Below are 24721 nucleotides of genomic sequence, written 5' to 3'. Positions count from 1 at the left end.
GAACATAATGGGAGAGTTCCAGGAGTGGCCCAGTCTGAACTACATTGATCCCAAGCTGCTCCTAAATGAAAAGCTGCTCCTTTTTCCCTGAGGACCAGGCAGTAGCTTTACATCTCAAACAGAGGCGGCTGGCACAGGGAGCACTTGGAGCTTGGATCCTGCCCAGCACAGGAGAGAGATGCAGGAGCCATCCCTCCTCTCTGGGTCCCTCTGAACACGAGGCTCAGCCCGCTGGACCCGCACTGACGGGGAGAGCTGCAGGTGGCTCAGCGGAGGGCGAGAGGACAGGTGCAGCCGGCGGCTCTCCGGGCCCCGGGGGACCCCAGCTGCCGTCGGGCTGCCGGGTGCGGCCGCATCCCTGCTCCGGCGGAGGTCCCGGCTCCGGTGCCAGGGGCTCCTAGCCGCCCCCTCTGCACGTCCCCCAGCCCAGCCCGGGGCAGGTAACGGGAAAGACCCGACGCCGAGAGGCTGCGATGGAGGGAGGCGCCCGCTGCGCCCCCGCGGAGCCAGCGCGGCGGGGAGGGGGCGAGGGGGCGGCGTGCCAATGGCTGCTCTGCCCCCTCCTCTGCCCCCACCCCGCCGCCGGCCCCTCCGCCTCCCCGGCCGACCCTCCTCCCCGCCGCTCACTCCGCGCCGCCAGCGCCGAGCGTGCGGCTCCGGAGCGGCCCGGCTCCGCGCCCGGCGCTGCGCTCCGCCGGCTCCGCGCTGGGAGCCAGAAGGTCTCCGGGAAGCGCGGAGGGTGGGGTGGGATGCCGGAATGCCCGGACCGCGGGGCCAAGGCGGCCCCCATCCATCATAAAATCTCCTTCTCCATCTTAGACATCCTGGATCCCCAGAAATTCAGCAGAAGACGCGAACCGGCCTCGGGGAGCTGGGGCAGCGCCCCCCGCTCGGGCGAGCGGGAGAAAAGTTTGGGAAGAGTTGAAGTAGGAAAGGACGCTGCTGCTCCCGGCAGCGGGAGGAATAAACTAGAGGCACATGGTAGGAACGCGCTCGCGTTTCTCCGGCCGGCGCTGGCGGGGCGCGCAGGTGGAGGCGCCGGCACACGGGGACCCTCGGCCCCGCGCCCGGCGGGACGCGCTCCCCGCGCGGGGTCCCGCAGGAGCGAGGGAAGGGGGGCTGGAACTGGATTTTGAGCCTTGATGATGCAAAGGGAAAAGTTCTCGATATCCGCGTGCCCTGCCCGGCTCCCGGCGTGCGGAGCATCCTCTGCCGCTGGAGCGGGAGGGCGCACATCAGGGCGCGCCGCCGCCCCACCCCGGCGCCGGACGGGCCGCGGCTCTTACCGAGGCACCGCGCGGGTTTCTTTCCCCCAGCAAGGGCGGCCCCCGGGCGCTCCTTTCCCCGGGGCGGCAGCGGTCGGATGCCCCGGCCCGCGGGACGGCCGGCTGGGTAATTGCTCGGCCCGTCCCCACCGGAGGATGCCTTAGCTCCCGGTGATCGATATCCTATTACCGACTCCCGCCTATCTCCTCCCCGCAGCTTGCAGGTGCCCACTTCAAACCTCCTTCCCCCGGCCTGATCCTAATATTGTTCGATTAAAACTTACCTTTAATAGATGACATCTATCGATCTGGCCCTCGCAAATCTGAAACTCCATTAGCGCAGGGATAGGGAGGGGGGGAGGGGATTTATTTCGCTTCAGAAGGGGACTTTAATAACTTCTTTTTTAATTGGTAAGAAATCCATATCGACGGATCCCCCCTCCCCACCGCGGATGCGGTGGCACAGCGGGGGACGCGGGGCGGGGGGGATCTCGCACGTCGGGCGGAATTCTTCTCCCCTTTATTTTACTTTTAGTGATTGCCCTTATGTTGGGGGGAGGGAGGGATGCGGGAGCAGAAGAGAGGGGTTCGGAGGGGGAACGGGAGGAGGGTGCGCTGTCCCCTGACGAGCCCCGCGGTCTCACCTAGATGCGCACGCCCCGGCGGAGAGCGGCGCCGAGGACGCGGGGCAGGAGCGCGACGAGGAGGACCCGAGCGGGGACGGGACCGTGACCGCGAGCCCGCCCGGGCCGGAGGAGCCGGGCTCGCCGCGGAGCGCCCGGCGGCGGCGGGCAGAGCCGGGCTGCGGGAAGCCGCGGCGGGCGCGCACCGCCTTCACCTACGAGCAGCTGGTGGCCCTGGAGAACAAGTTCCGAGCTACGCGGTACCTGTCGGTCTGCGAGCGCCTCAGCCTGGCGCTGTCCCTCAGCCTCACCGAGACGCAGGTGAAGATCTGGTTCCAGAACCGCCGCACCAAGTGGAAGAAGCAGCACCCGGGCGCCGACGGGGCGGCCCCTGCAGCATCCCCCGCGGCGGCGGCGGCGAGCGGCGGCAGCCCCAGCCCGCCGGGCCCCGCCGCTCTGCCCTTCCAGACTTTCCCTTCCTACGCCGCCGCCAACGTGCTGGTGCCGCCGGCCGCCCCCTTCCCGCTGGGCGCCGGCCCCTTCGCACCCTTCCTGGGCCCCGCGTACCTCGGCCCCTTCTACGCCCCGCACCTCTGAGGCGGCAGCTGCGGGGCAGCCCCCGGGAGCCAGGAGCGCACCTCAGCCCTTCTGACCCAGCGGGGAACACCGTCATCACTTCTGCTGCTTGCGTGGTCATTTGAAGTGTAAGAAAGTTGATTTTTCCTAAGCTCACGGCAGCGTGCTTAACTTTGACACACAGAGAAAAAACCCCACTGTAACCACTGGATTTTATTAGCACCTTTGAGATGTAATTATAGGTGTTGGAGATGGGAATAGTAACCCTCTTTACACATGCCTGACACTAATTCCCTGCAGATTCTTCTCCAAGTTCATTGTTAAGATGCTCCTCGTTGCTGTTCGGCTTGCCAGCACACGTCTGAAGCCTCGGGGGCTCGGGAGCTGTGGCACTCGTTAGCACTGCTGCGATCCTGATGAGGGTGCAGGCGGCCGTGTCGAATCCCAAGGATGCTCGGCAGTGAAGACGTCCCCAGGCTCTGACTGTGCTCGTGGGACTCTCTGAGCCCTGTTTGACCCACGTTTCGTTATCGTTTCTGGAAACTGCCAGTCATGTTCTTGACACCCTACCTGGAGGAGAGCTTTGTTTGGGAAGGTGCAGGAAAATGCAGCTCTGTGTCATCGGGAGACAAGAAGGAAAAATCTCCCTGGTCAGTGGGAAAATGTTCAACTGCTGCTCATGTCCATGGCCTCTCTGCAGTTCAGTCCCAATGACTTCACACGTTTTGGATAAGAAATCTAAAGATCATTCTTTTTGCAGAGACCAGTTGTTCTTGTAATAACACAGCATTAGTGCCAAATGAGGCAGAAAAGAAAACATAAATCAGAGAAAATGATTACATTATTCATTTCTTTAAAAATGGGGCATTTGTGGTAGAAAGTAAGTAAAACACAGAATTTCCAGCATGCTGAGACCTACTATCCATAACAGAAAAACACATGCTTTTTCTGGTTTTGCTTTTTGGAGCATTTGTTAGAAGGAAAATCACATTTCATCTTCATCGTTACAAGCATTGGAATGAAAAGGAATTTTAGCTGGGGGCTCATCTGTCCCTGAATGGATGGGAAGTAATTGGTTTAAAAAAATCTGTCTCATGCAGTTTTACAAATTACAACACAGTATTCCAGACTGTATCCTCTCGGTCTTTGACAATGCTTTAAAGTACACACTGGCTTTCCAACCAAAAAACTTAGCTCATAAATCCTATCTAGCTCTTGTGTTGGTCTAAATAAAAAGGGTTTTTAAATTATTCCCTGTTTAATTGTTTTTAATTTTACTGGGATGAGGCACTGTCTGCTTTGTGGACTATTTGCCCACCTGGTGTGGGTCTTGATGGTCCCTGTGTTGCATGTCAGGAACTGAGGGTGATACCTCATCTCCTCTGGGCTGGCTGTGAGGAGATGGGACAATCCTCTCTTGCAAAAATCACCCTCCTGACTTCCAGCTTTACAGGAATCAAGGGTGTGAGAGCCACAAGCCTAAACTTGGGCCAGCTGAAATGACCTGAGCCTGTCTTTCCACAGTGAGAGGAGGTACCCAGTGCCTCCTCAGCGGTTTGAAGAGCTACTGACAGAACACAAAGTTTACCTCAGGTCACAGGCTTGGAAGTCATGGCTGCTGTATGAATGCCTTTACTTGGAGGTTAATTAAAGTAACTTTTAAACCCTAATTTGAGTTAGAGTTACAAAAGACCGTGGCATTTCAGCTGCTTGGGGTGCATCCCGAGCTGCCTTCCTTTCTGGCCAGGCAATCAGCAATCCCAAATGCCTGAGCCATCAGGTCCCACCACTGCTGACAAACTGTGTCACTTCTGACTGTTCATGGCAGTTAAGAGCTCAAGCCCTGCAGGGTGGCAAAGGCATTCCTGCAGTTTGGCCTAGTCCATCTTCTCTGCCTAAACTAGACTAGACCTAAATCCTCTTGACTATTCATGGCCTCCCACTTGTGATTGTCATTGCTGTCCATGCAAAAAACAGGTCTTGATGTCACCTTGCTGACACTCTAAGAGGTTCCCAGAGCATGATAGGGTTGGTTACCCACAGTGTACCCACACCCCTGGTACAAGACAGGCTTGTGCCCTCGTATGGTCATATGGTTACTTCTTCTCCTTGAGAAGTGTAAATCACAGCAAAAAAAACCAGGGAATGTTACAAGTCAAAATAAATAGTACAAATTGTCTCTTCTTTCAAGATGTGGTTTTGGTGTTCATAAACCTTTCAAGGCTCTGCTTTGCCAGCAATTTTACCCTTGCCAAAACTGTATTAATATTAGAGGAGATAATGATTCCTATGGAAGACACTCTAGCCTTTCTTTTTTGCTACCACTCTGTTTAGTCGCTTCTAGCCCAGACTCCCAAAAGTTATTTCTAGATATAGCAGTCATGGTCCTCACTTTGCATGACTTGCACCTCTGCATGGCACTGGAAGGGGGATGCACATCAATGGGAATGCAGATTTTGTGGCTCTGATCCCAGGCCACCAAAGTTTTCCTGGCTAAATGCTTCCAAGCCCTTTGGACAGAGCCTTCCCTCCCTGCTTTGTTGAGTGGGGCTGCTTGGGTGGGTGATTCTTGTTAGGCATGTGGTGGCTGGGCACTTATTGCAGCTGAGGTTCCAAGCAGTCCTGGGAACAGCAATTGCAGTCAAACTTTGCGTTGCCCAGATGAGGCCATTTGCACTGGTAACACTTCTAGAAATGCCCCACTGAGTATCCATTATCTCTAACAATTCTGAATAAAGATTTGTGCAGTATTTTCAGGCACAGACAGAAACTGACTTTACTCACAGCTGAATATAGATGTTAAAAGGAATCATGAGTAAGTCCTAAGTGTAAAAAGCAAAAAAGCATCTATATTAAATTAAAAGAGCTTTGAATACAAATGCTCCTGGGAGAGTTAAGAGCCTCCCTCATTCCTGGACAACCTGATCTAGTGGGTGGCATCTCTGCCCATGGCAGGGAGTTGGAACTTGGTGATCTTTAAGACCCCTTCCAACCCAAACAATTCTGTGATTCAGCACCTGACAGTGTCTGCAGTGAGCAGGCAGCAGCAGCTGGGGGTCAAACTGCTGAAAATACTCCCAGTTCTGAGACCAAGAACCACAAAATCACTTTGGAAACAGACTTCATTTAACCTGATAATGAAACAAGTATAGGGAGGCACACTGTGACATCACAGTTAGGGAAATATTAGAAATGTCAATTTAACCAGAATTTCAGAACCGTACTTAAGAAAAAATATCCACAACAATTCATGCAATTGAGTTTGCAAAGTTGGAAGAATACAATAAAAAATTAAATAAATGGAAGAACAAAAGATAAAATGTATTTATTGGCATGTCATTGACCAAGCATTTTTCTTGAAGGAAATCAATGGGATTTGTTGTGTAATACATGACTAGAAAATTAAACTAAAGTCTATTTCCTTCCTGGCAATCTCTCTTGTTCTCTCTCTCATTATTATTAGAATGTGAGTAATAAGATTTGTGCTACCTACACACAGGTTGTTGAGGTGAGAACAGACTCTCCTGTTTTCCACCTGTGGATTTTTCCTCACTGAGATCAAGTAGGACCATGAGAGAGCCAGAGATGACCCAAGAGAAGGAGCAGAGAGAGCTCAGAGGTCTCCTACTCTCCCTGTTTCTGGCAGAAGTTCCTTCAGAAGAGATGTGATCACTGATTTTCGTGGTCACTGTGGAGCATGTGAGTCTCACCTCCTGGTGGCAGCAGAGGTTTAGAGGTAATGGCAGTGTTCTCCAGTGACTCAGGAACGAATGAGAAGTGTGGCTGTGCTCCCCAATACCTCTCAGGAATGGGAGCAAAGTCTGATTTTCAGCAGCTTTACAACTCACAGGCAGATGAGGTGTCTAGCAAAATATTTGATGGGTGAGACCCTCTTGAAGAAAAATTGATAATTATGTTCTTGCATCACTAGGCCTGAACCATTTTTGTTTTCCAGTATGACCCTGTATCAGCTGAAGTCATTTTGATCTTTACAGCACTTTGTTGTCATGGCAAACTCATGTTGCGGGCCCCATTTCTGGTAGTGTACTCAGAAAAAGTTTCTGGGAAGATAATGATGTGTACAACTAATTTATGAGCTGCTTGTTACAGGTTTGCTTTTTCCTCTTAGCTGGCATCTTTACCATGTTGTTCACAGGAGCTCTTCTGTGGTGGCTGTGATTCATGCAGCCTGTAGCAACACTACCAGTACTTTCTACTGTAGCACTAATATTAAACTCCATTTCTCTTAGATTTTCCCCTTCAAACACTGAAGAGTTCCCAAGCTGGCTTCTTTCTCAAGCTGATCATTGCTTTTTCTGTGTTCTTTGTAATGCCACAGGAAAAATGTAATTAAAAATGTGGCACTCCATGGGGCTTAGGCCCGCTGCAACACTGCAGAGGGATTTTAGCAGTATTCAAGATCTGTGCTTTTCCACTGAGCAGTCTCTGACAGATTGAAAACACTTTGAGTAATACCAGATCTATGTACAAGATCAATACAAATAAAAGATTTTTCTCCTTCCTACACATGCTGATTTATTATAGTAGCTTTGATCATAAACAACTGCTATTGTTTAAAGAAAGACACTGTAAACATTCATTTAAAAAAAAGAGAATATATTAAATTACATCAACTTTGCAAAATGGGAACCTTCAAAGCTGTCAGGTTTTGTATCTGTGGGTCTTTAAGAGCCTGACACAACAAACTGAGAGTTGGGTCAATTGAAACCTTGTCCTCTCAGGTGAGGGCAGTTTAGTGATGGTGTCCCAACATCTGATACCTCCCATGGTGTTTGTGGGTACCAACTGGACTGACAGCTTCCCTTATCATCCAGTCCCCTCCATGGAATTACCCTGCAAAGCACAAGCATTGCTGAACTCAGGATTTGCTGTATTTCACTGGAATACAGAAGAGCAACTGATGAGTCCTAGTACAGTTTGGGTGGGAAAGGACCTTAAAGACCATCTAGTTCCAACACCCCTGTCATGGACAGGGAACTCTGATAGACAAGCTGCAGAGAGCAAAGAATGAATTGAATTCTTTACCAGTTTATTTGTCCCTCCTAAGGAACAGGCACTTGATAATTTAAGAGTAGACAATTTCTGTCAAGGTCTTTCAGAAGATTCTTTCCTTTTGGCAGTATGCTTTCCATATTTTCCATATCTCAAGGTGTGTGATTTTTGAAAACAATTATGATAAAAGAACAAATTCCTTTATCCTAAGATGTATCAAGAAAACCTTTAATTTTCTCAATTATGTAATATTCTAGAAAAATCTAAGGATTGTTTGAAGTCCTAACTGGGAAGTGCAGGAAGTCCCGGGGTAATGACAAGTGACAGGTGATGCAATCGGTCATGCTGCTGATCTTTCACCTCAGTGATGCCCAGTTAAAGCCTGACCTGGTGCATTATGTAACTTGTCCACTCTCTGACCACAGCAGCCCTGGGGTCAGAGCTGAGTGCTCACCATTGAGCAAGGTTGGCAATCCTGGTGGCAGCAATGGCAAACTCTGGAACAGCAGGGCCCGTGGGGATATGTCACGTTGGAATTTTGAGAAGTTTCCCAGCTCCTGAGATAAAGCATATCCAGATGTTCAGTGCTCAGTCCTGAGATTAACCAAATTGACAAGGTATTTATTCTTATTATCCAGTTAGAAGTATTTATGTTTGTTTTCTGTGTGCTTTCAGAGCTGCCATCTGGGTCAGATTTTCAAAGTCAGGAGAGCATGTAAAGGAGTTTTCCAGAAATCATTGTCCTGATAAAATCCAAGAACAAAGATTGTGAGTTAAGAAAGGATCCAAATCAAACATTCTTTCAAGGAAGAAGCAAGGTCACATAAAAGGCACTTGGAAACCTGAAATTTAAATCAAGTCTCAATCCAAATTTCCTTGGATTTTATTTTAACATTTGTGAATTTTATGCTATAAAATGCCATTTATAAAGCTCTTTTAATCTGTCTTGGGAAAGCCAAAAAAAGATTGTTTTTCCCAAGCTCTCTCCAATTTGTCTTTTTGCTAGTATGATATCTGAGGAATGTGAAGCTCACCAGAAATATGTGTAGAAAGGCTCATTAAATTAACTACAAGTCCAAGAAATGAAAGAGTTTATAATTCACCTTTAGGTTTCACACAGAAATAAAACATCTCACCTCATTTGTGGAAGCGTCTGGATGTAGGTATTGCTGAGCTGCAGAGGAAAATGACAGTGTAAGTTCAAACATGGGGAACACTGCCTGAGAGAAGACAGCAATTTAAATTCCTTTGTTTCTATAATTCAGTTATCCATGCTGTCATCTAACAGAGTATCATGGAAATCTTTGTAAAATAAGCCAACATACAAATGAGGGAGGATAAGTATGAGCTGTAGCTCAAGGTTTATATTGCAAAAGGAATATCAGCTCTAAGGGTTGTTTGTGGTGCTTTACGCCGGGTTAACTAACACCCATCCAATAAAACAGCATTATTTTGAGCGGGCTGTGCTATGCTTTGCCAAACCATCTTGAAAGATATAAACTAAAAGAGAAATCTCTAAGTGGACTTGAGAGGCAGATCTGCTTTGCATGCATTACAGTTTGTTGCTGCCCTGCACTGACACTCTGCACTGTGAAATATTCTAGCTGTGCTGCAGGAAAGGCTAAGGTTTCTTGTCCTGCAAGATATGTTTTAATGTAGAGTTCTACTGTCAGTAAACAAGCAGAGTAACACAATCATGGGCCATGGAAAGCCATTTTTCTATATAAGGCACTATGAACAACCCAATAATCCCACCCTGTGCCTAAGAGCATTGTCCAAATGCTCCTGGAGCTCTGTCAGGCTGGGGCTCTGCCCACTGTCCCGGGGGCCTGTTCAGGGCCCAGCCACCCTCTGGGGGAGGAACCTTCTCCTGTCACCCAGTGCAAACCTCCCGGACACAGCGCAGCCATTCCCTCGTTCCTGTACCTGCTTACAGCGAGCAGGGATCAGTACTTCTCCTCTGCCCATTGTGAAGAAGCTCTAGAGTGCTATGAGGTCTCCCCTCAGTCCCTTCTTCTCCAGACTGAGCAAACCAAGTGACTTCAGCTGCCACTTGTACGGTCCTTTGGTCACTTTCCAGTAGTTTGATATCCTTCACTGTCAGACTGGGACTGAAGGTCGAATTCCCCAACAATGTTAACTGTGAGGTTTGCCTTGAAACTTGCCTTTGGCTCAGAAAAGTGCCTATTTTTCATTTTTGCTGAGTGGCAGCAGAGTTTCAACAGGAGGAGAAAGGGTGAAACCTGTCCTTGTGGCTTTGCTACGGGTGGGAAGAGAGGTGGAACTGTCCTCGTGCCAGCTCTGCAGATGTGTGCTGGTTTTAGGTAATGATGAACTTGCACCTTGAGCCTCCTGGCTTGGTGAGCTCCATGTCCAGCCTGTGCTCAGAGGTGAGGAACTGTCCCATGCCATTGAGGAACTGAACACTGTTTTGCCATGGGGCAAAACATCAGCTCTTGAGGAACGCTGGATGTTTCCTGCAGCGTTCCTAAGACAGTGTTAAACTCAAGTGAGGGTCCTGCAATCCTGCCTTGGCACCAGTGCTTGAGCTGCTCCCACGAGCAGCGTGTGAATCCCTGGCACACGCTGAGCTTGTGCAGCTAAACCAACACACAATTCCCTTTTATTTACTCTGCCTCTAAATAACCACAATAAATGGGATGCAATTCCTCAGTCTCCTCACATGCCTAATTCCCAACAACTTCAATGAGCATTTCTGCCAGAGACAGGGCTGTGGAATTATTCCTAACAACTGGCATGACTTAACTTGTTCCTTCTTATAACTTTATGGTTTACTTACATGTCAAATTGTATTTTCTGGATTAACAGAATGAATATAATAACCCTCTTTCTTCAAGTAGGTCAGAGTTTTCCTCTTTTCTGCAGGGCAAATTACTGTAAAATGTGAACATTTCATGGGTTCCCTTTTCCATATTTTGGTTACTGTCATGTGGAGTCTTTTAGGTATCTACAGGTAACTAAATAGTACACATTAAGCTTCTGCTTTCCCTTTTTTATTCACATAAAATACTTCATCTAGCTGAGAGCATTCCTCCAAGATCTACAGTAATAGCTGCTACTGTGCACAATGTGAGTGGTTTAAAATTCCAGTTTGAGTGGTTTTAAAATTCCAGTCTATGAAAGATGAAAGGGATGTAGCTCCCAGCATGTTATTTTTGTGGCTAAATAAGGCATCATTAGCATCACCTGAGATAGAAGGCATCATTAGCATCACCTGAGATAACAGATCTATGTTAATGAAATGCCATGCTAATGAAATGTTAAAGTAAAAAATAATCTAACCTTAAACCAGCATTTCTTACCTGGGAAAAATCCCACTGATCTCATGGATTGCAAACCTGGACGATGTCCTATAAGGCTATTTAAGAAACATGAGTATGCAACAAATTATGTGATTTTTTCCCTCACACCAGAGATTGTAGAATCACAGTTTGAGTTGGAAGGGACATTAAAACTCATCCAGTTCCAAACTACCCTGCCATGGGCAGGAACACCTTCCACCATCCCAGGTTGCTCCAAACCCTCTCCAACCTGGCCTAGGACACTTCCAGGGATGGGGCAGCCACAGCTTCTCTGGGCACCCTGTGTGCCAGGGCCTCACCACATTCATAGGGAGGAATTTCTTCCTAATATCCAATCTAGAACTACTCTCTGGCACTAGGAAGCCACTCCAGGCCCTTGTCCAAGGTCTCTCTCCATCTTTCTTGTCAGCTCCCTTTGGGAAGGCCTCAGTCAGTTCACTCCAAAACTTCTCAAGGATGAACAATCCCAATTGTCTCAGCCTTTCCTCACAGCAGAGCTGCTCCATCACGCTGATCAACTTGGTGGCGTCCTCTGGGCTTGTTCCAGCAGGTTCTTGTTCTTCCCATGCTGGGGACCCCAAAGCTGGATGCAGAACTATGGGTGGGATCTCACCAGAGTGGAGCAGAGAGACAAAATGAACTGGGACAAGGTGTAATACTCTAAGCAGAGAGGTCATTACTTATTTTCAGCCTTAATATGTTAGGCTTTTCACAAAAAGTCGTAACTTCAACTAGAAATAAAGGGTTTCAATAGCTCCTAGACAATAACTGCCTCTGGACTTAAGAAACTGGGCACAGTACTACTGTATATTCATTCAGCAGTCATGACTCTGAAATGTATTTTGCAATTTAGCACCTAAGGCACAACCTTTTGGTGCTTTATGAACTCATCTTTGGCAGCAGATGCAGGGCACTGTTTGCTGGCAGAATTGGGCTAGTAGAAGACACAAACATATTAGGAAATTGAGCCTTACTCTCTGTGTGTTTATAGAGAGCTCAACATCATCTACTCTCCTCCCAGCCCTCGCTGCATCAGGCTGACTGCACACTAGGAAAATTTTCTCCGAGGGCGTTGTTCTCCAAAGGCATAAGCAGTGCTGCTCCCTGACATCCACGGTTTGAGCAATTTCGTTAGAAGATATGACAAGGTTTGGGAATATTTTCAAATTGCTTGCTTTAGTGAGGGGAAGCTATGCAAATTCTCTGTTTGTCAACTAGGATATTGTGTTTTTTTGTGGAAGAAATAAATTGTTTTCCAGCATTGATAAATTTGTCAGGACGATTTATAGACAAAGCGCAAGAGGCACTAAAAAATTACCACTGCTAAGACTGAGGGGTTTTTTGGTTTGCCTTTTTTGTTTGTTTGTTTGTTTTGGGGGTTGTTTTTTTGTTGCTCTTCCTAGTCAGGTGGATATGATAAAAAGTGAAATATTGTTTGCATTCTTCTGTATTCTGCTTTTGTGAGATCCCACCTGGAGTGCTGGAGCAGGCCCAGAGGAAGGCACAGCGGTGATTACAAGGACGGAACACTTCTCCTATGAGTAAAGGCTGAGAGAATTTGAATTTGTTCAGCCTGGAGAAGAGAAGGCTCCAAGGAGACCTCAGAGCCCCTTCCAGTGCCTAAAGGAGCTCTGAGAGAGCTGGAGAGGCTCTTGGGACAATGGCAGGGAGGGACAGGGCACAGGGAATGGCTTCTCACTGCCAGAGGGCAGGGTTAGGTGGGACATTGGGAAAGAATTGTTCCCTGGCAGGGTGGCGAGGCCCTGGCACAGGGTGCCCAGAGAAGTTGTGGCTGCCCCTGGATCCCTGGAAGTGCCCAAGGCCAGGCTGGATGGGGCTTGGAGTACACCAGGATAGTGGAAGGTGTCCCTGCCCACAGCAGCAGATGAAACTGGATGAGTTTTAAGGTCCTTTCCAATCCAAACAGCGCTATGACTTTTTTGGCTAAAACCAGAATGTGTTTATGAAGCACACCTCACGGTTCCCCTTAAACACCCAGATCTTCTGGTTACAAAATGCTCTCCTGGTGTAATTTAGCCGGGGGAAAGGTCAGGGTTGTGCTGGCTCGTTCCAGCCTGTCCCTGCTCACCTGCTGGTCCCAGCTGAAAGCTCGGCTCAGAGCACACCAGGCCCTCCTGGACCTCACTCCCCCACGTTCCCTCCCTCTCTCCCAAGGCAGCAGAGCCTGAAGTTCCATCAATGCCCTTCCATGAGGAGAAGGGCAGGGCACGGGGACAATGGATGGACCGTGACAGACTGGGGAGGAGATTGGTGCGTGTAGGCAAAAACACCTGGCACAGCAGCTCCATGAGCAATTCCTTAGCAACCTCTGTGAATCCCTGGCTGTTATTTTGAATTATTTTCTGTTAGCCATATATTAAAAGATTTGGAAAAAGCTCATGTTCATCTCTTGGGAAGAGAAAGGTCAGAGTTAAGCACACACAGAGCACTTGTCATCACATCCCTGGGGAACCTGCAGCCACCAGCAGAGGTACCACCACCATCCCACACACTTCCTATTCCCAGAAATGTTTTCCCAATTCCTCTCAATTATTTTGTCACTGCTCGCCCTTTTCTGCAGTGACTTCCTCGAGGGCACAAGTGCGGATGAGCGCTGACAGCGGCGGGAGGGCGCGGGGGCGGAGGGGGTCCGTGATGGGGTTCTGTGGCTACAAAGATTGCTCCCAGGGCTAGTTCGGCAGGAGACGAGCCGCCAGCCTGAGGAACGGGGATACCGGTGTGGGGGATGAGGGAAGGTGGTGAAGGAAGGGGGAACGGGATGAGCCGGTGCGAGGGCCGGAGCCCTCAGTCTGAGGGCCGGGGTGCCGGTGTGAGGGAGGGAGGAAGGCGGTGACAGAAGGGAGAACGGAGCCCTCACTCTGAGGGCCGGGGTGCCGGTGTGAGGGAGGGAGGGAGGAAGGCGGTGAAGGAAGTGAGAACGGAGCCCCAGGAGTGAGGGCCGGGGTGCCGGTCTGAGGGCCGGGGGCACCGCCCCTGAGGGCCGGGGTGGGCGGGGCGCTGGATCGCGCCCGCTCGCCAATGGGGAGCCCCCGCGACAAGGGGAGGTGCCGCAGCGCGGGGGCGGTGGCTGCCAATCAGCCCCGATATCCAATCGACGAGCGCAATTCCAGTGACGTCAGCCAGGAGGGGTGGGGCGAGGAGCGGTGACAGTGGCCCGCGGCCGCATCCGCCTCTTATCCGCGGGCCCCGGCACCGGCAGCACCTCCGGCACCGGCAGCACCTCCGGCACGTCCAGCAGCACCAGGTACGGCCCGTCCGGCCCTCCGGGACCATTTCTGCCTCTCTCCGGGCCACCGTGCCCCGGTTCTGTCCCGCCGCAGCCGGCTCCGTCGGCAAGGCCCCGGGAGCGCTGTCACTGCGCGGGGAGCGAGGGAGGTGACAGTCCCTCCCCTCCTCTGTGCCTGTGTCAGCCCCGCTCCGCGATGCCACATCCCTGCCTCCGCACTGTCTTTGACCGTGGCCTTGGCGGGGAGATGGCCAGCGGGATCTGGTATTTCACCGCTGGGTTTATTGGTTTTCCTTTTTTTTTTTTTTTTTTTTTTTTTTCTCCGTTTGTTTTGCTGGAGAAAAGAAGGCTCAGAGGGGACTTGATCCTTTCTATAACTCCCTGAAAGGGGACTGTAGCCAGGTCGGGATCGGGCTCTTCTACCAGGGCTCAAGTGACAGGACGAGAGGAAGCAGACTCAAGCTGTGCCAGAGGAAGTTTGGGTTGGACATCAGGAGGAAATTCTTCCCTGGAAGGGTGATTTGACATTGGAAGGGGCAGCTCAGGGAGGTTTGGAGTGCCCATCTCTGGAGGTGTCCAAGGAAGGGCTGGATGTGGCATTCAGGGCTCTGGGCTGGGGACAAGGTGAGGATCGGGCCCAGGTTGGACTCAGTGATCTCAGAGGTCTTTTCCAGCTCAGTGATTCTGCAGTTCTTGTCTGCCAGCCTAGGTCCTGAGCTGTTCCTGCTGTGGTGCTGGTCTGCACAGGGAGCTTGGCATGTCCACACTGATGTTCCCCTTGAGTGTTCACCCCTTTGACTCAGCTGGTAGAGGCTGCAGCATGGCACCAATTCCTCTCTGCTCTATCAACATGAACCTGAGAGTTTTCACCCCCCATTTACCTTAGGGTGTTTTTCAGTGTCAGGTTCATACAACCTGCACAGTCTGCAGGGTCCTGTCTGGATAATCTTGCTCAATAGCTGAGCAAAGCTGTTCAAGCGTTTTACAGCTGTGTTTTGAGTGGTTTTCTGTTCTGATGCAAGACCTCTTCCAGTTGGTGTAATTTCCCGGCTTCTGATTCCTGTACTGCCTACTCCAGTGCATGATCATGTTTGTCACACTTGGTAATGAGTTTGATTTTATTTCATTTTGTTTGCTTGGGTTTTTCTCCTTATTATGCCCCTCCTCTTTCTTGAAATTTCTGTTCACCTTGTCCTGCTGATCAACAACCCCAAATTTCCCCCCTCCAGATTCATCTATAATTCTCAGCTTTACTCAGCTCTTCTCTATACTTGGCTAAAGGGATGTGGCCTCACTAGCAGAGTGTACAGGGCAATTCCCTTCATGGAGGAAAAAGCCCTTTAAAAAAATCTGATTAATATTTTCCAATATGCAAGAAGTAAAGCAAGAACCTCAAAGTGGGTATCTGTGATCCTTCATGCAGAGAGGTACCTCTGATACAGGGCAGATAAGAGTTTAACTTCTTTGTACTTTTCATTTCAGGAATGTCTGGAAAATCTCCAAAATCTAGAAGCTTGTGATATGATTAGCTGCTCTGCCATGGAGGTGTGCCAGGGGCCAGGATGTCATAGACCAATTACATTTTAGGGGTTGAGCAGGTTGAAATTTTGAGTCATCAAATTTTTTTCTTGCACAGAGAAGTATTTGTCTTTTTTGTTTGCGAAATCCTTGAATAATGATCTTGAAAAGTATTAACACAAAGGGCTAATCTTTAACAGCTGGAGACATGCCCAGAGTTGTACAGCATTCATCTCTTGCTGGAATGGAGAATACTGACTCTTCCTAAACACTTGGATTTTGGTAGATGGAGAAAAGTCTTTTGGCTTTGGTTAGCAGTGAGGAGCAGAAATGTAATACCTGAAGAGTCTGCTAAAAGAAATGCCTCTCTGTTCAAGGCAGCACATTCAGGGGGTGGATTTTTTCCAAAATAAATTAGGGATAAATCCATGACTTACTGCTTTTGTGTTCTGCAAGCAGCCTGAAATAACAGCACCCTTGTGTAAGCCATCCTTGCCTGCTGTTGGTATTCAGGGTAGGTTTTGCAGTCTGCCTGTGTTAGGGGGTGCAGCAGTCTCCAGGCTGCTCAGCTCTTCACTCTGCTCTGCAGTGTCACGGGGAGGCTGCATTTGACAGGCAGAGCACTTGTTGTGATCTGTGATCCTGCTCTGGGGATTAAACCTTTTGCCAGTTTTTAAGTGTGATGTTCTGTGAGACCAGAAACCCAAGCTTTGGGGACTCTTGGCTCTCTGCTGTTCTTCTGCTGTGGGAAGTTTCCTCAAACAGCTTTTCAAGTGCCAGCTCACATCCTCTTCTCTGGGAAGTATCTTTATATTGACTGTGGTGCAGGCACAGAGAAGAAATCAAAGTGCATTTTCCTCATGAAATCCTACCCTCAGGTTATCCCTAAATGGTGAAAATACAAGGTTATGTATTCAGGGGAAATTAATATCTGACATATTCTTACTTTACATCTGTTTTTTGATCATAGAATCCCAGAATGGTTTGGGTTGGAAGGGACCTTAAAGCTCATCCAGTGCCATGGGTAGGGACACCTTCCATTATCCCCATCCAACCTGGCCTTGGACACTTCCAGGGATAGCCAATATCATGGAAGTTTGTGACATGATTTGTCTGATGAAAATCTAGTAGAAAATGGGCATTTCAATAGAACAAGAAATTTGATGAACTTAACTTTCTTACTGTAGTTTATATTAGTAAATCAGAATTTAGGGTGCAGTGAAAAAGGAACCTACAGGAAAAATGATGTAACTAGTTCACAGACTTGCTGAGTCACACAGTTTAGTTTTCTTTCTGTTTCTGTAAGTGTAGAGAATAGAAAAAATGACTTGTTTGATGTTAATCCCACGTTAATTTATACTTCATATAAGCTTTCTTGGCTGAATTGCAAAATAGTTGAGGAACCTGTAATCCTGGCACTAAAACCACTTCAATCATTCAGACATTTCTTCTGAAGAGTCCTTAGTGCTAATTATTAACTTTATTTTTTCCCCTCCAGACCTGTATCAGAATTCCTGAAGTCCATCATGCTTTCCAAGCTGACCCGCTGCCAGCACCTGGCTGTTCTCTGCCGAGGTCTTCATTCCTCACTGAGCTCTGCTACCTCAGTTGCTCCCAAAAAAACCCTTCAGAGGCCTCTCTCCTCGGATTTAATCTTTGAACGTGAGGCCAAGTATGGTGCTCACAACTATCACCCACTGCCTGTTGCTCTGGAAAGAGGAAAAGGTATTTTATTTAGGTTTTTCCTGGAGGTTGTAGGTGTTGTGTGTCTGTGGAGGTGAATGAGAACATGGCAGAATGATTTTGATCTGATTGATTTCTGAATCTTTGTTGGGGAGTCTTTTTGTGTGGGATTGAGATCATTGATGAAATAAAGTCAGCAAATTGTTGATTAGAGAGCTGGATCATCATGCAAAAGGGCACTTGAAAAAATTGTGGTGTCTCTAAGATGATTTAAAGGGTTGCTAATTCCCAGAATAACACAGCAAGAAATTTTTTAAGCAACTTAATTTCTTCTGTTACCTTGTGTGGAGAGTTTTAATGTTAATGTGAGCAGGAAAAGGTGCATTGGAACCCTATCTAAGTCCTTGCGGGCTGTTCATATATTATCACTTAATTTAAATTTACTTTGGTCTTTAATTATGTATTAGGAGCCTTTTTTGGTCTTGTGTCTTCTTTTATTTTGTGTGCTGACCACAGGTTTGTTTTCCCAGGTGTTTACGTGTGGGATGTTGAAGGTAGGAAGTATTTTGACTTTCTGAGTGCTTACAGTGCAGTCAACCAAGGCCACTGTCACCCAAAGATTGTGGATGCTCTGAAATCCCAGTCTGAAAAACTGACCCTGACATCCAGAGCATTCTACAACGACGTCCTTGGGGAATATGAGGAGCTGGTCACCAAAATGTTCAATTACAACAAAGTTCTTCCAATGAACACAGGTAAAGAAATATTCTGTTTCCATTTTAGGTCTTGTCTCAGAGATTCAATGGTTGTGTAACATTCTCTGCTGTATTGATGGCCTGTTTCATGTGCAAGAGTGATAATGGTGCTGATTTATGTTTTAGGAGTGGAAGCTGGAGAAACTGCCTGTAAACTGGCTCGGAAATGGGCCTACACTGTGAAAGGAATTCCAAAATACAAAGCTAAAATCATTTTTGCAGGTATGTTAAGTGTGTGTTATGAGTTGAGGACTTGAGGATCTGGACAATGGGTTACTGGGAGGCAGCCTGAAGTCACAGGGAAAGAAAGAACATCCTGTCCTTCATGCTCTTTTAATCATTTAAAGTGCAGTACTTTTTATTCCTGAGTTGTTGTTCCTGCATAACTTTTTTTGTGGATTAACTCCTCAGATTGGTGCCACACCTCTCACAGATTGCTCAATAGGGTTAAGCTGTCCTCTTGGCTTCACCTACCAGGGCTTTTGTCCTGCATTTTCCAGGCCTTCCAGAAACTGGCATTATCAGAGTTATTTTCAATTTTCTAGACTACTAACAAAATTTAAGGAAATGATTTTGTGTAGTTGTCAGGTCTTAGAATATAATTTTCTTTTGGTTTTTAAAATAGCAACAGAGTGTATTCATGCCATCAATGCAAAATGCTAACCATGAGGAGGGGGATGCTAATATCTTGTTAGATAACCCTTAAAAGGCATCTACAAGTGGAAAATGTAATGTTTTTTAAAGTGTTCTGGCTCTTGGTCAGTTTTGTACCAATTTCCCCCTTTTTTTTTCCAGCTGGCAACTTCTGGGGCAGGACAATGTCTGCCATCTCCAGTTCTACTGACCCATCCAGCTATGATGGCTTTGGGCCCTTCATGCCAGGATTTGAACTGATCCCATACAATGATTTACCAGCTCTTGAGGTATTTGACAATTTTTTGTTCTTCTTTATGGAATCATTTTACAATGTCTCTTTGGTAAATAGCAAGGAAAATCAGAAGTTTATACTTTGAAACATGTGCTCTGTCATTAAGATATCTGTAAGTAGATATATATAAGGAATGTTTTTGTTATAATTATGGATAGGAAATGTGGGTAAATTCTGTTTTGGTTTTGATTTTCAGTTATGCTTTAGGATGTGAAAGAAAAACTACATGTGATCTGTTTAATTTCCCAGCCACCTGGTCTAGTGTCCCTGCCTATGGCAAGAAGTGGGATGGGATGAGCCTTAAGGTCCCTTCCCACCCAAACCACCCTGTGATTTTATCACTAGAATTCACTGCAGTTGCAAATATTTATTTCCAGTTTCAGAGCATCCTTAAAACCATGCCAGGCTGCTGTTTCACTTTCACAAGCCCCTGAAATGCCAGTGATTCCCAGTATTTCCCTGTGTTTTCTGAGGTTAATCCTGTCAAGTGCCTGGGGAGGGGTGACCTTGATTAGGTACCATAAACGTCAGTACCTGTTGGGCCTGCTTCATACAAGTGAGTGGGTTTGGAGATTGAGGGATTATAGAACAGAGCTGCTTTGCTCCTTGGACTTGGCTTAGGGGACACAAAGGTCTCTCAGTGGACTACAGCTACAGTGTGGAAAAGCTTGTTCAGGTCTGAACCTACATGTTGCCATGGTGAAAGGCCTGCAAGTATTTAATGCCTTCATTAGAGCTGAATTCATTCTGCTCATGGGGCAAAGCTGAGAAAAGCTGTAGTAAATTCATGCTAGGAATCATTAGATCTCTTGTGCCTCATGGACTTCTGAACCTTTTTGAACTTAAAAGTGCAGAATGTACCTGTGGACTTTGCTTTAAGGTAAAATTGTCTGGACTCAATTCTTTTTTTGCTTAAGAGAAGAGTTGAGCAAGTGTTTGTATTGTAGGGGGTAATATGAAACTGAGACTATTTCTGAGGTGTTTTATGAACTGATCTGATAAACTGCTTGTCTGGGTTTGCAGTTTGCAAGGTTTGTACTTCCCAAGCCAGCAGAGCAGCTGATTTCACACTGCCAATGGTGACATAACTGAAGTGGCTCAGAGAGAGCTGCCTGACAGCAGTGCTTTTCTCATCCTTTAAGGAAGAACACCAGGGGCTAGAATCAGGTTCTGCTACATGTATTTTCTGTGTTTGACCTGAGTTAAAGCTTTTCTTTTTGTCTCTTCTCTCCCTGTGCCCAATGTTGCAGCGGGCCCTTCAAGACCCCAACGTGGCAGCTTTCATGGTGGAACCAATTCAAGGGGAAGCAGGTGTGATTGTTCCTGACAAGGGCTATCTCACAGGAGTGAGGGACCTCTGCACAAAACACAATGTGAGAATTCACTGTAGCATTAAACATTCAACACTTAACACTACACACTGTGTTTACTTGTGTAACTTGTAAGGTCATCTTCTATGCAAGGTGTACAACTTTATATGCAATTTAATAATTCCCTTTTCTTTCAGTGGAATAATGCAGGGATACCTCTTGTGTTTTCTGGCAATATCTCACTAAAGAGTACTTCTTAGCAGTGCACATTATTCACTATTTCTTACTATTATCACTGATTTGAGTTTCTAATTAATATACTTCAACTAGATTTATTTTTTATTCATTTACCCTCTAATTTCTTTTCCACATTATAAGTTTCCAATTACCATGGCTATCCAAGACCTTTGTTGTTGATGTGCATAACTGCTACCAAGAATGAGTAACAATAATGGCTCACAGAATGAAACACTGAGAAAAATGCTTATCAGTGATCTCTGATTTAAAAATTATTGGTCTCTCTCTTCCAGTAGAATTCAGATTCCTAATTTGTAAGTGCTACTCATAATTATTTTCATATTTTTCAAAGAAAGACATTGAAATTATTAATAAAACTGTCTTCATTATTGCTGTGATACTTCAAAAAATTGTATTAGAATTGGGTTAGGAATGACAGTGAAAGTAATTCTCTGTTTTGTTTGGATTTTTCTTCTCTTTAAAGGTTCTGTTTATTGCTGATGAAATACAGACTGGTTTAGCCAGAACAGGGAAAATGCTGGCTGTTGACCATGAAAACGTGAGACCTGATATAATTCTTCTTGGAAAGGCCCTTTCTGGTGGCTTATACCCTGTGAGTACTAAAGAAATACCAACAATTAAAAGTAATATAAAATTACCCAAACATTTGTTGAATAATCTTTTTTTTTTTCTCAGTCATCAACACTGAAAATCTGCCAGTTGGAAGAACAATAAATCTGATGTTTGTTGTACTTGGAAATTGTTGTTTGCAAGACTAACTGTGATTTATGACCAGACAGTCAAGCTTGAGAGAGACATAATAAAATAATGGAATACCAAATACTACCTTTATAGCTGAACAACTGGCATTATTTCATTTGTCTGGCATGCCTGCATGGCTGATTTTATCCTCTTGGAGTGACTTAAATTCCTGCTGATTAGGCTGGAAATTACAATGCCTTGAACTATTTTGGCCAACTGACAGGATTTCTGAGTTGTTAAACCAAGTATTGAAGCTTAAACTCTTGAAATAATATTCAGTTTGGAGAAATTCCCCTCAGCTGGGATTGAAAGTTGTGTTACCAGTATAGCTAAGTGTATTTAAGGGATTAATTATGGGATTGTCAGATCTGCTGTTCTGCTGGGAATGTAAATGTAATTTATCACCAGAGGCTGAAAATTTCCTGAGCTCTGAGGGAAGGTTTGCTTTAGATATATTAAAGTTTCCTGTTGTAAGTATGTGAATTTGCTGCCCTTCCCATTTTAGGTCTCAGCAGTGCTGTGTGATGATGAAATTATGCTGACCATTAAACCTGGTGAACACGGATCCACATATGGAGGAAATCCATTAGCTTGCCGTGTGGCAATGGCAGCACTGGAGGTTTGTGTGTGGGGCTAGAGGTCTGGAGGGTTGGAATCCAGATTAAAAAGGGTCTCATGATCTTTGCTTAAATAAAGGGTATTATTTTTTATGCTATGAGTAGAAATCTAGCTTTAAATAAGTATGGAAAATTGGTAATGGTTATCTGTATATCACAAAACAAATTTTAATTTTTTAATTGGAAATGTGTCCCTCTTCCTGTGTTCTTATGATCTTAATGTATTAAATGACAAAATAAGATTCCTCTAGAGGAAGTTTCATGGCAATTATGTAAATTTGGCCAAATACCCTCATTAATTTCATGAAGACATTTTGAAATTGGCCTATTTTACTATATCAGCAGAAGCTGCTGCTCTGTGAGCTTGAGAACAGGTATGGATCTCGAACAGAAACTACAGTGTCCTGTCCAGAAGGTGCAATTCAATTATTTTGTGGTTGCTTAATTGACTACATTGATGCAAATCACACAGAAAACCTCATCACTACCCAGTGCTCAGACTTGGAGAGATTCAGAGCCTTCAGAGGTTTGCTGTTTACTTGCAAATAACAGCAAACAAAGAGCAGTTTATTTAGAAAAAGATTTCAAACACATTATTGTTTCTTATAGACACAAATGAGTTAAGGCTCAATACCAACCTGCTGGGACTGTGCAGGGACACTGTGGCTGCAACAGCTTTTGTGAATCAGCAGGGTCAGTGTCATTATCCATCCTTCCCCATGGTAAACAAAACAAATGCCCTTCAGCTGATTGTAGATCTGACTTCTCTTTAGGTAATTGAAGAAGAAAATCTGGCAAAAAATGCAGAAACAATGGGTAATCTGCTAAGAAGTGAGCTCATGAAGACTCCATCTAATATTGTGACTGCTGTAAGAGGAAAAGGGCTCTTAAATGCAATTGTAATTCGGGAAACCAAAGGTGAGGAAATAAAATCAACTGCACAAACACAGCATGGAGAAGTGTTTTTCAACTTAAATTGTAGGTAGGGGATCGCATGTAGACATGATGCTTGTGTTCAGAACATGGCTATAGTACTGTAGTACCACTGAGAATTGATTTAATTTACTGTTAAAAATAGAGTTAAAAATAGCGTTTTTTAATTAAGAAAGGCCGAACAATTATTTTTAAATTATTTGAACTCTTGTGATTTGATAATGTTCAAACCTGATGGTGAATCTGCCTCCCAACAAATACCTTTATCTCTCCCCTTTGGAAAAAAACTGTCTACAGCTGGAACACAAGCTCCTGCCAGATTATGGGAGCATGGGCTGGGATTAGTTGTTTTCAGAAGTTAGAAGAGTACAATGAATACAGGAGGGTACAAAGAAGAAAAAAGTTAATGATAGAGAACAAGTTTCTAGGGAGAAATTATATCAGAATAATATTGAATTATCTCAGGAATCTGAAAATCAAGGTAGCACTTGATCAAGGACTAAAGTGCTGCAGAAAGGTGGTGTCATTATCCACAATGATGCGCTGAAACCCAGATTACATAAACGTAACTTTATCTGAAGTCCTGTCCATATGTTCCCTTACCTCCTCCTAACATGGTCTAACTGATGCCAGACAAGCACTGAGCTGTGAAGGAGCAGAACTCTGTGTGCTGAGGCAAAGGCCAGCTCTGGAGCAGTGTCACTCTGCGCAGATTTCAGAGTGACCTCACCCCTCTGCCTGCTGGCACACAGCACCGCGTGCTGCAGGTGTGACACCTCCTCTGCTGTGCTGGGAAGGTCCCCGATGTCCTGCTGATGTTCTCCCTCCCTCTCTCCCTCCCGTTGCAGACTACGATGCCTGGAAGGTGTGTCTGCGGCTCCGCGATAACGGGCTGCTGGCCAAGCCCACGCACGGCGACATCATCCGCCTGGCCCCGCCCCTCATCATCAAGGAGGATGAGATCAGAGAGTCCATCGAAATAATCCACAAGACCATCCTCTCTTTCTGAAAACACGGCTCTCACAGCCTGGCTGCTGACTGCTCCAAGGGGGGTGTGTTGAAATGTGTGTGATGAGGCCTGCTCTTGAAGCAAGCATCTCTCATTCCTTTTATCTAAGAGGACTTGACTATTAAAACATAGCTGTATCTTTAAATTATAATGGCTCTGTAGAAAATACAGAAGGATTTTAAAGACTTTCCAGTCTTGAAGTACTTGGAAATAAAGTTCTGTACGTACTAAACAACTAGGTTGGAATATTTGAGGGAGATACCTATAGCTATCTATACCTGCTTAATTGTTATAAGTCTTGGCCAAAGTTTAAATTGTGATTTATATTTATATTTTAGGTTGCCTTGCACTCTCATATCACTCTCCAAAACATGGCATTTGGCAATTTTTGCCTCTCAGCAAGATGTCTGTAGGATGGAAGCACTTATCACTGTGGGTGAATTTCTGTTTTTTATGTGCAGCTTGAAAAAAATTTCTAATGCTGAAGGTTTGACAAACTGGGTGTTATGCTGGTGGACTTGAGAAGCATCGAGCTGTGTTCTGTGTGTACAATATTTTGATTGTATGACAAGAGATGCTGTTTTCAAGCCTGGCCTCAGTGTTTGGCTTTGCAGTCTTGTAAAATAAATCTGAACATTTAGATCTGTTTTTACCGTTACAAAACTTTCTATCATCTGGATGTCTATATTAAAACACATTTTGCATTAAAAAAAATACGTTGATGTGCAATGAAAATACTCTGAGTCTTCAAAAAGAGCAAAACTCATAGAAACTTGGAGTTTTAAATTTTTCTTAGCTGGTTCTAGCTGAACTAAACCCCGATTAATCATGCCGTGCAAAATGTTCCCTTTGCTGAGCATAGGGGTTAAATGCAGTCACATGCTCATACTTTGAAGGGTAAATAATCCTTTGGGATTTGGAA

The 24721-nt window shown here is 46.1% G+C and overlaps 2 protein-coding genes across 2 annotated transcripts; both read left to right on the top strand.

Moving 5' to 3' along the window:
* Window positions 1-749: 749 nt before the first annotated feature.
* On the top strand, window positions 750-2485 carry NKX1-2 (NK1 homeobox 2; the record flags this gene model as incomplete). The annotated part of the gene is made up of 2 exons (XM_084210531.1): window positions 750-981; window positions 1914-2485. The coding sequence occupies 2 exons, from the start codon at window positions 750-752 to the stop codon at window positions 2483-2485; spliced, it is 804 nt and encodes a 267-aa protein (XP_084066657.1).
* An 11455-nt stretch (window positions 2486-13940) lies between these two features.
* On the top strand, window positions 13941-24447 carry OAT (ornithine aminotransferase). The gene is made up of 10 exons (XM_084209920.1): window positions 13941-14065; window positions 17064-17290; window positions 17779-18003; window positions 18130-18225; window positions 18799-18926; window positions 20182-20304; window positions 20963-21091; window positions 21746-21859; window positions 22631-22775; window positions 23639-24447. Exons 2-10 carry the CDS (start codon window positions 17092-17094, stop codon window positions 23797-23799), a joined length of 1320 nt encoding a protein of 439 aa, XP_084066046.1. The 5' UTR covers window positions 13941-14065; window positions 17064-17091; the 3' UTR covers window positions 23800-24447.
* The last annotated feature ends 274 nt before the right edge of the window (window positions 24448-24721 follow it).

This window comes from Fringilla coelebs (genome assembly GCF_963513975.1).
Source record: "Fringilla coelebs genome assembly, chromosome: 8".
Classification (NCBI taxonomy): domain Eukaryota; kingdom Metazoa; phylum Chordata; class Aves; order Passeriformes; family Fringillidae; genus Fringilla; species Fringilla coelebs.
Note: the sequence above shows the minus strand (reverse complement) of the source record. Positions and strands in the feature narration are given on the sequence as shown.

Coding starts and splice junctions, on each gene's coding strand:
- OAT (XM_084209920.1), top strand. CDS start 17,092: ATGCTTTCCAAGCTGACCCGCTGCCAGCACCTGGCTGTTCTCTGCCGA. Junction 17,291..17,778: donor TGCTCTGGAAAGAGGAAAAG/GTATTTTATTTA, acceptor TTGTTTTCCCAG/GTGTTTACGTGTGGGATGTT. Junction 18,226..18,798: donor AGCTAAAATCATTTTTGCAG/GTATGTTAAGTG, acceptor TTTTTTTTCCAG/CTGGCAACTTCTGGGGCAGG.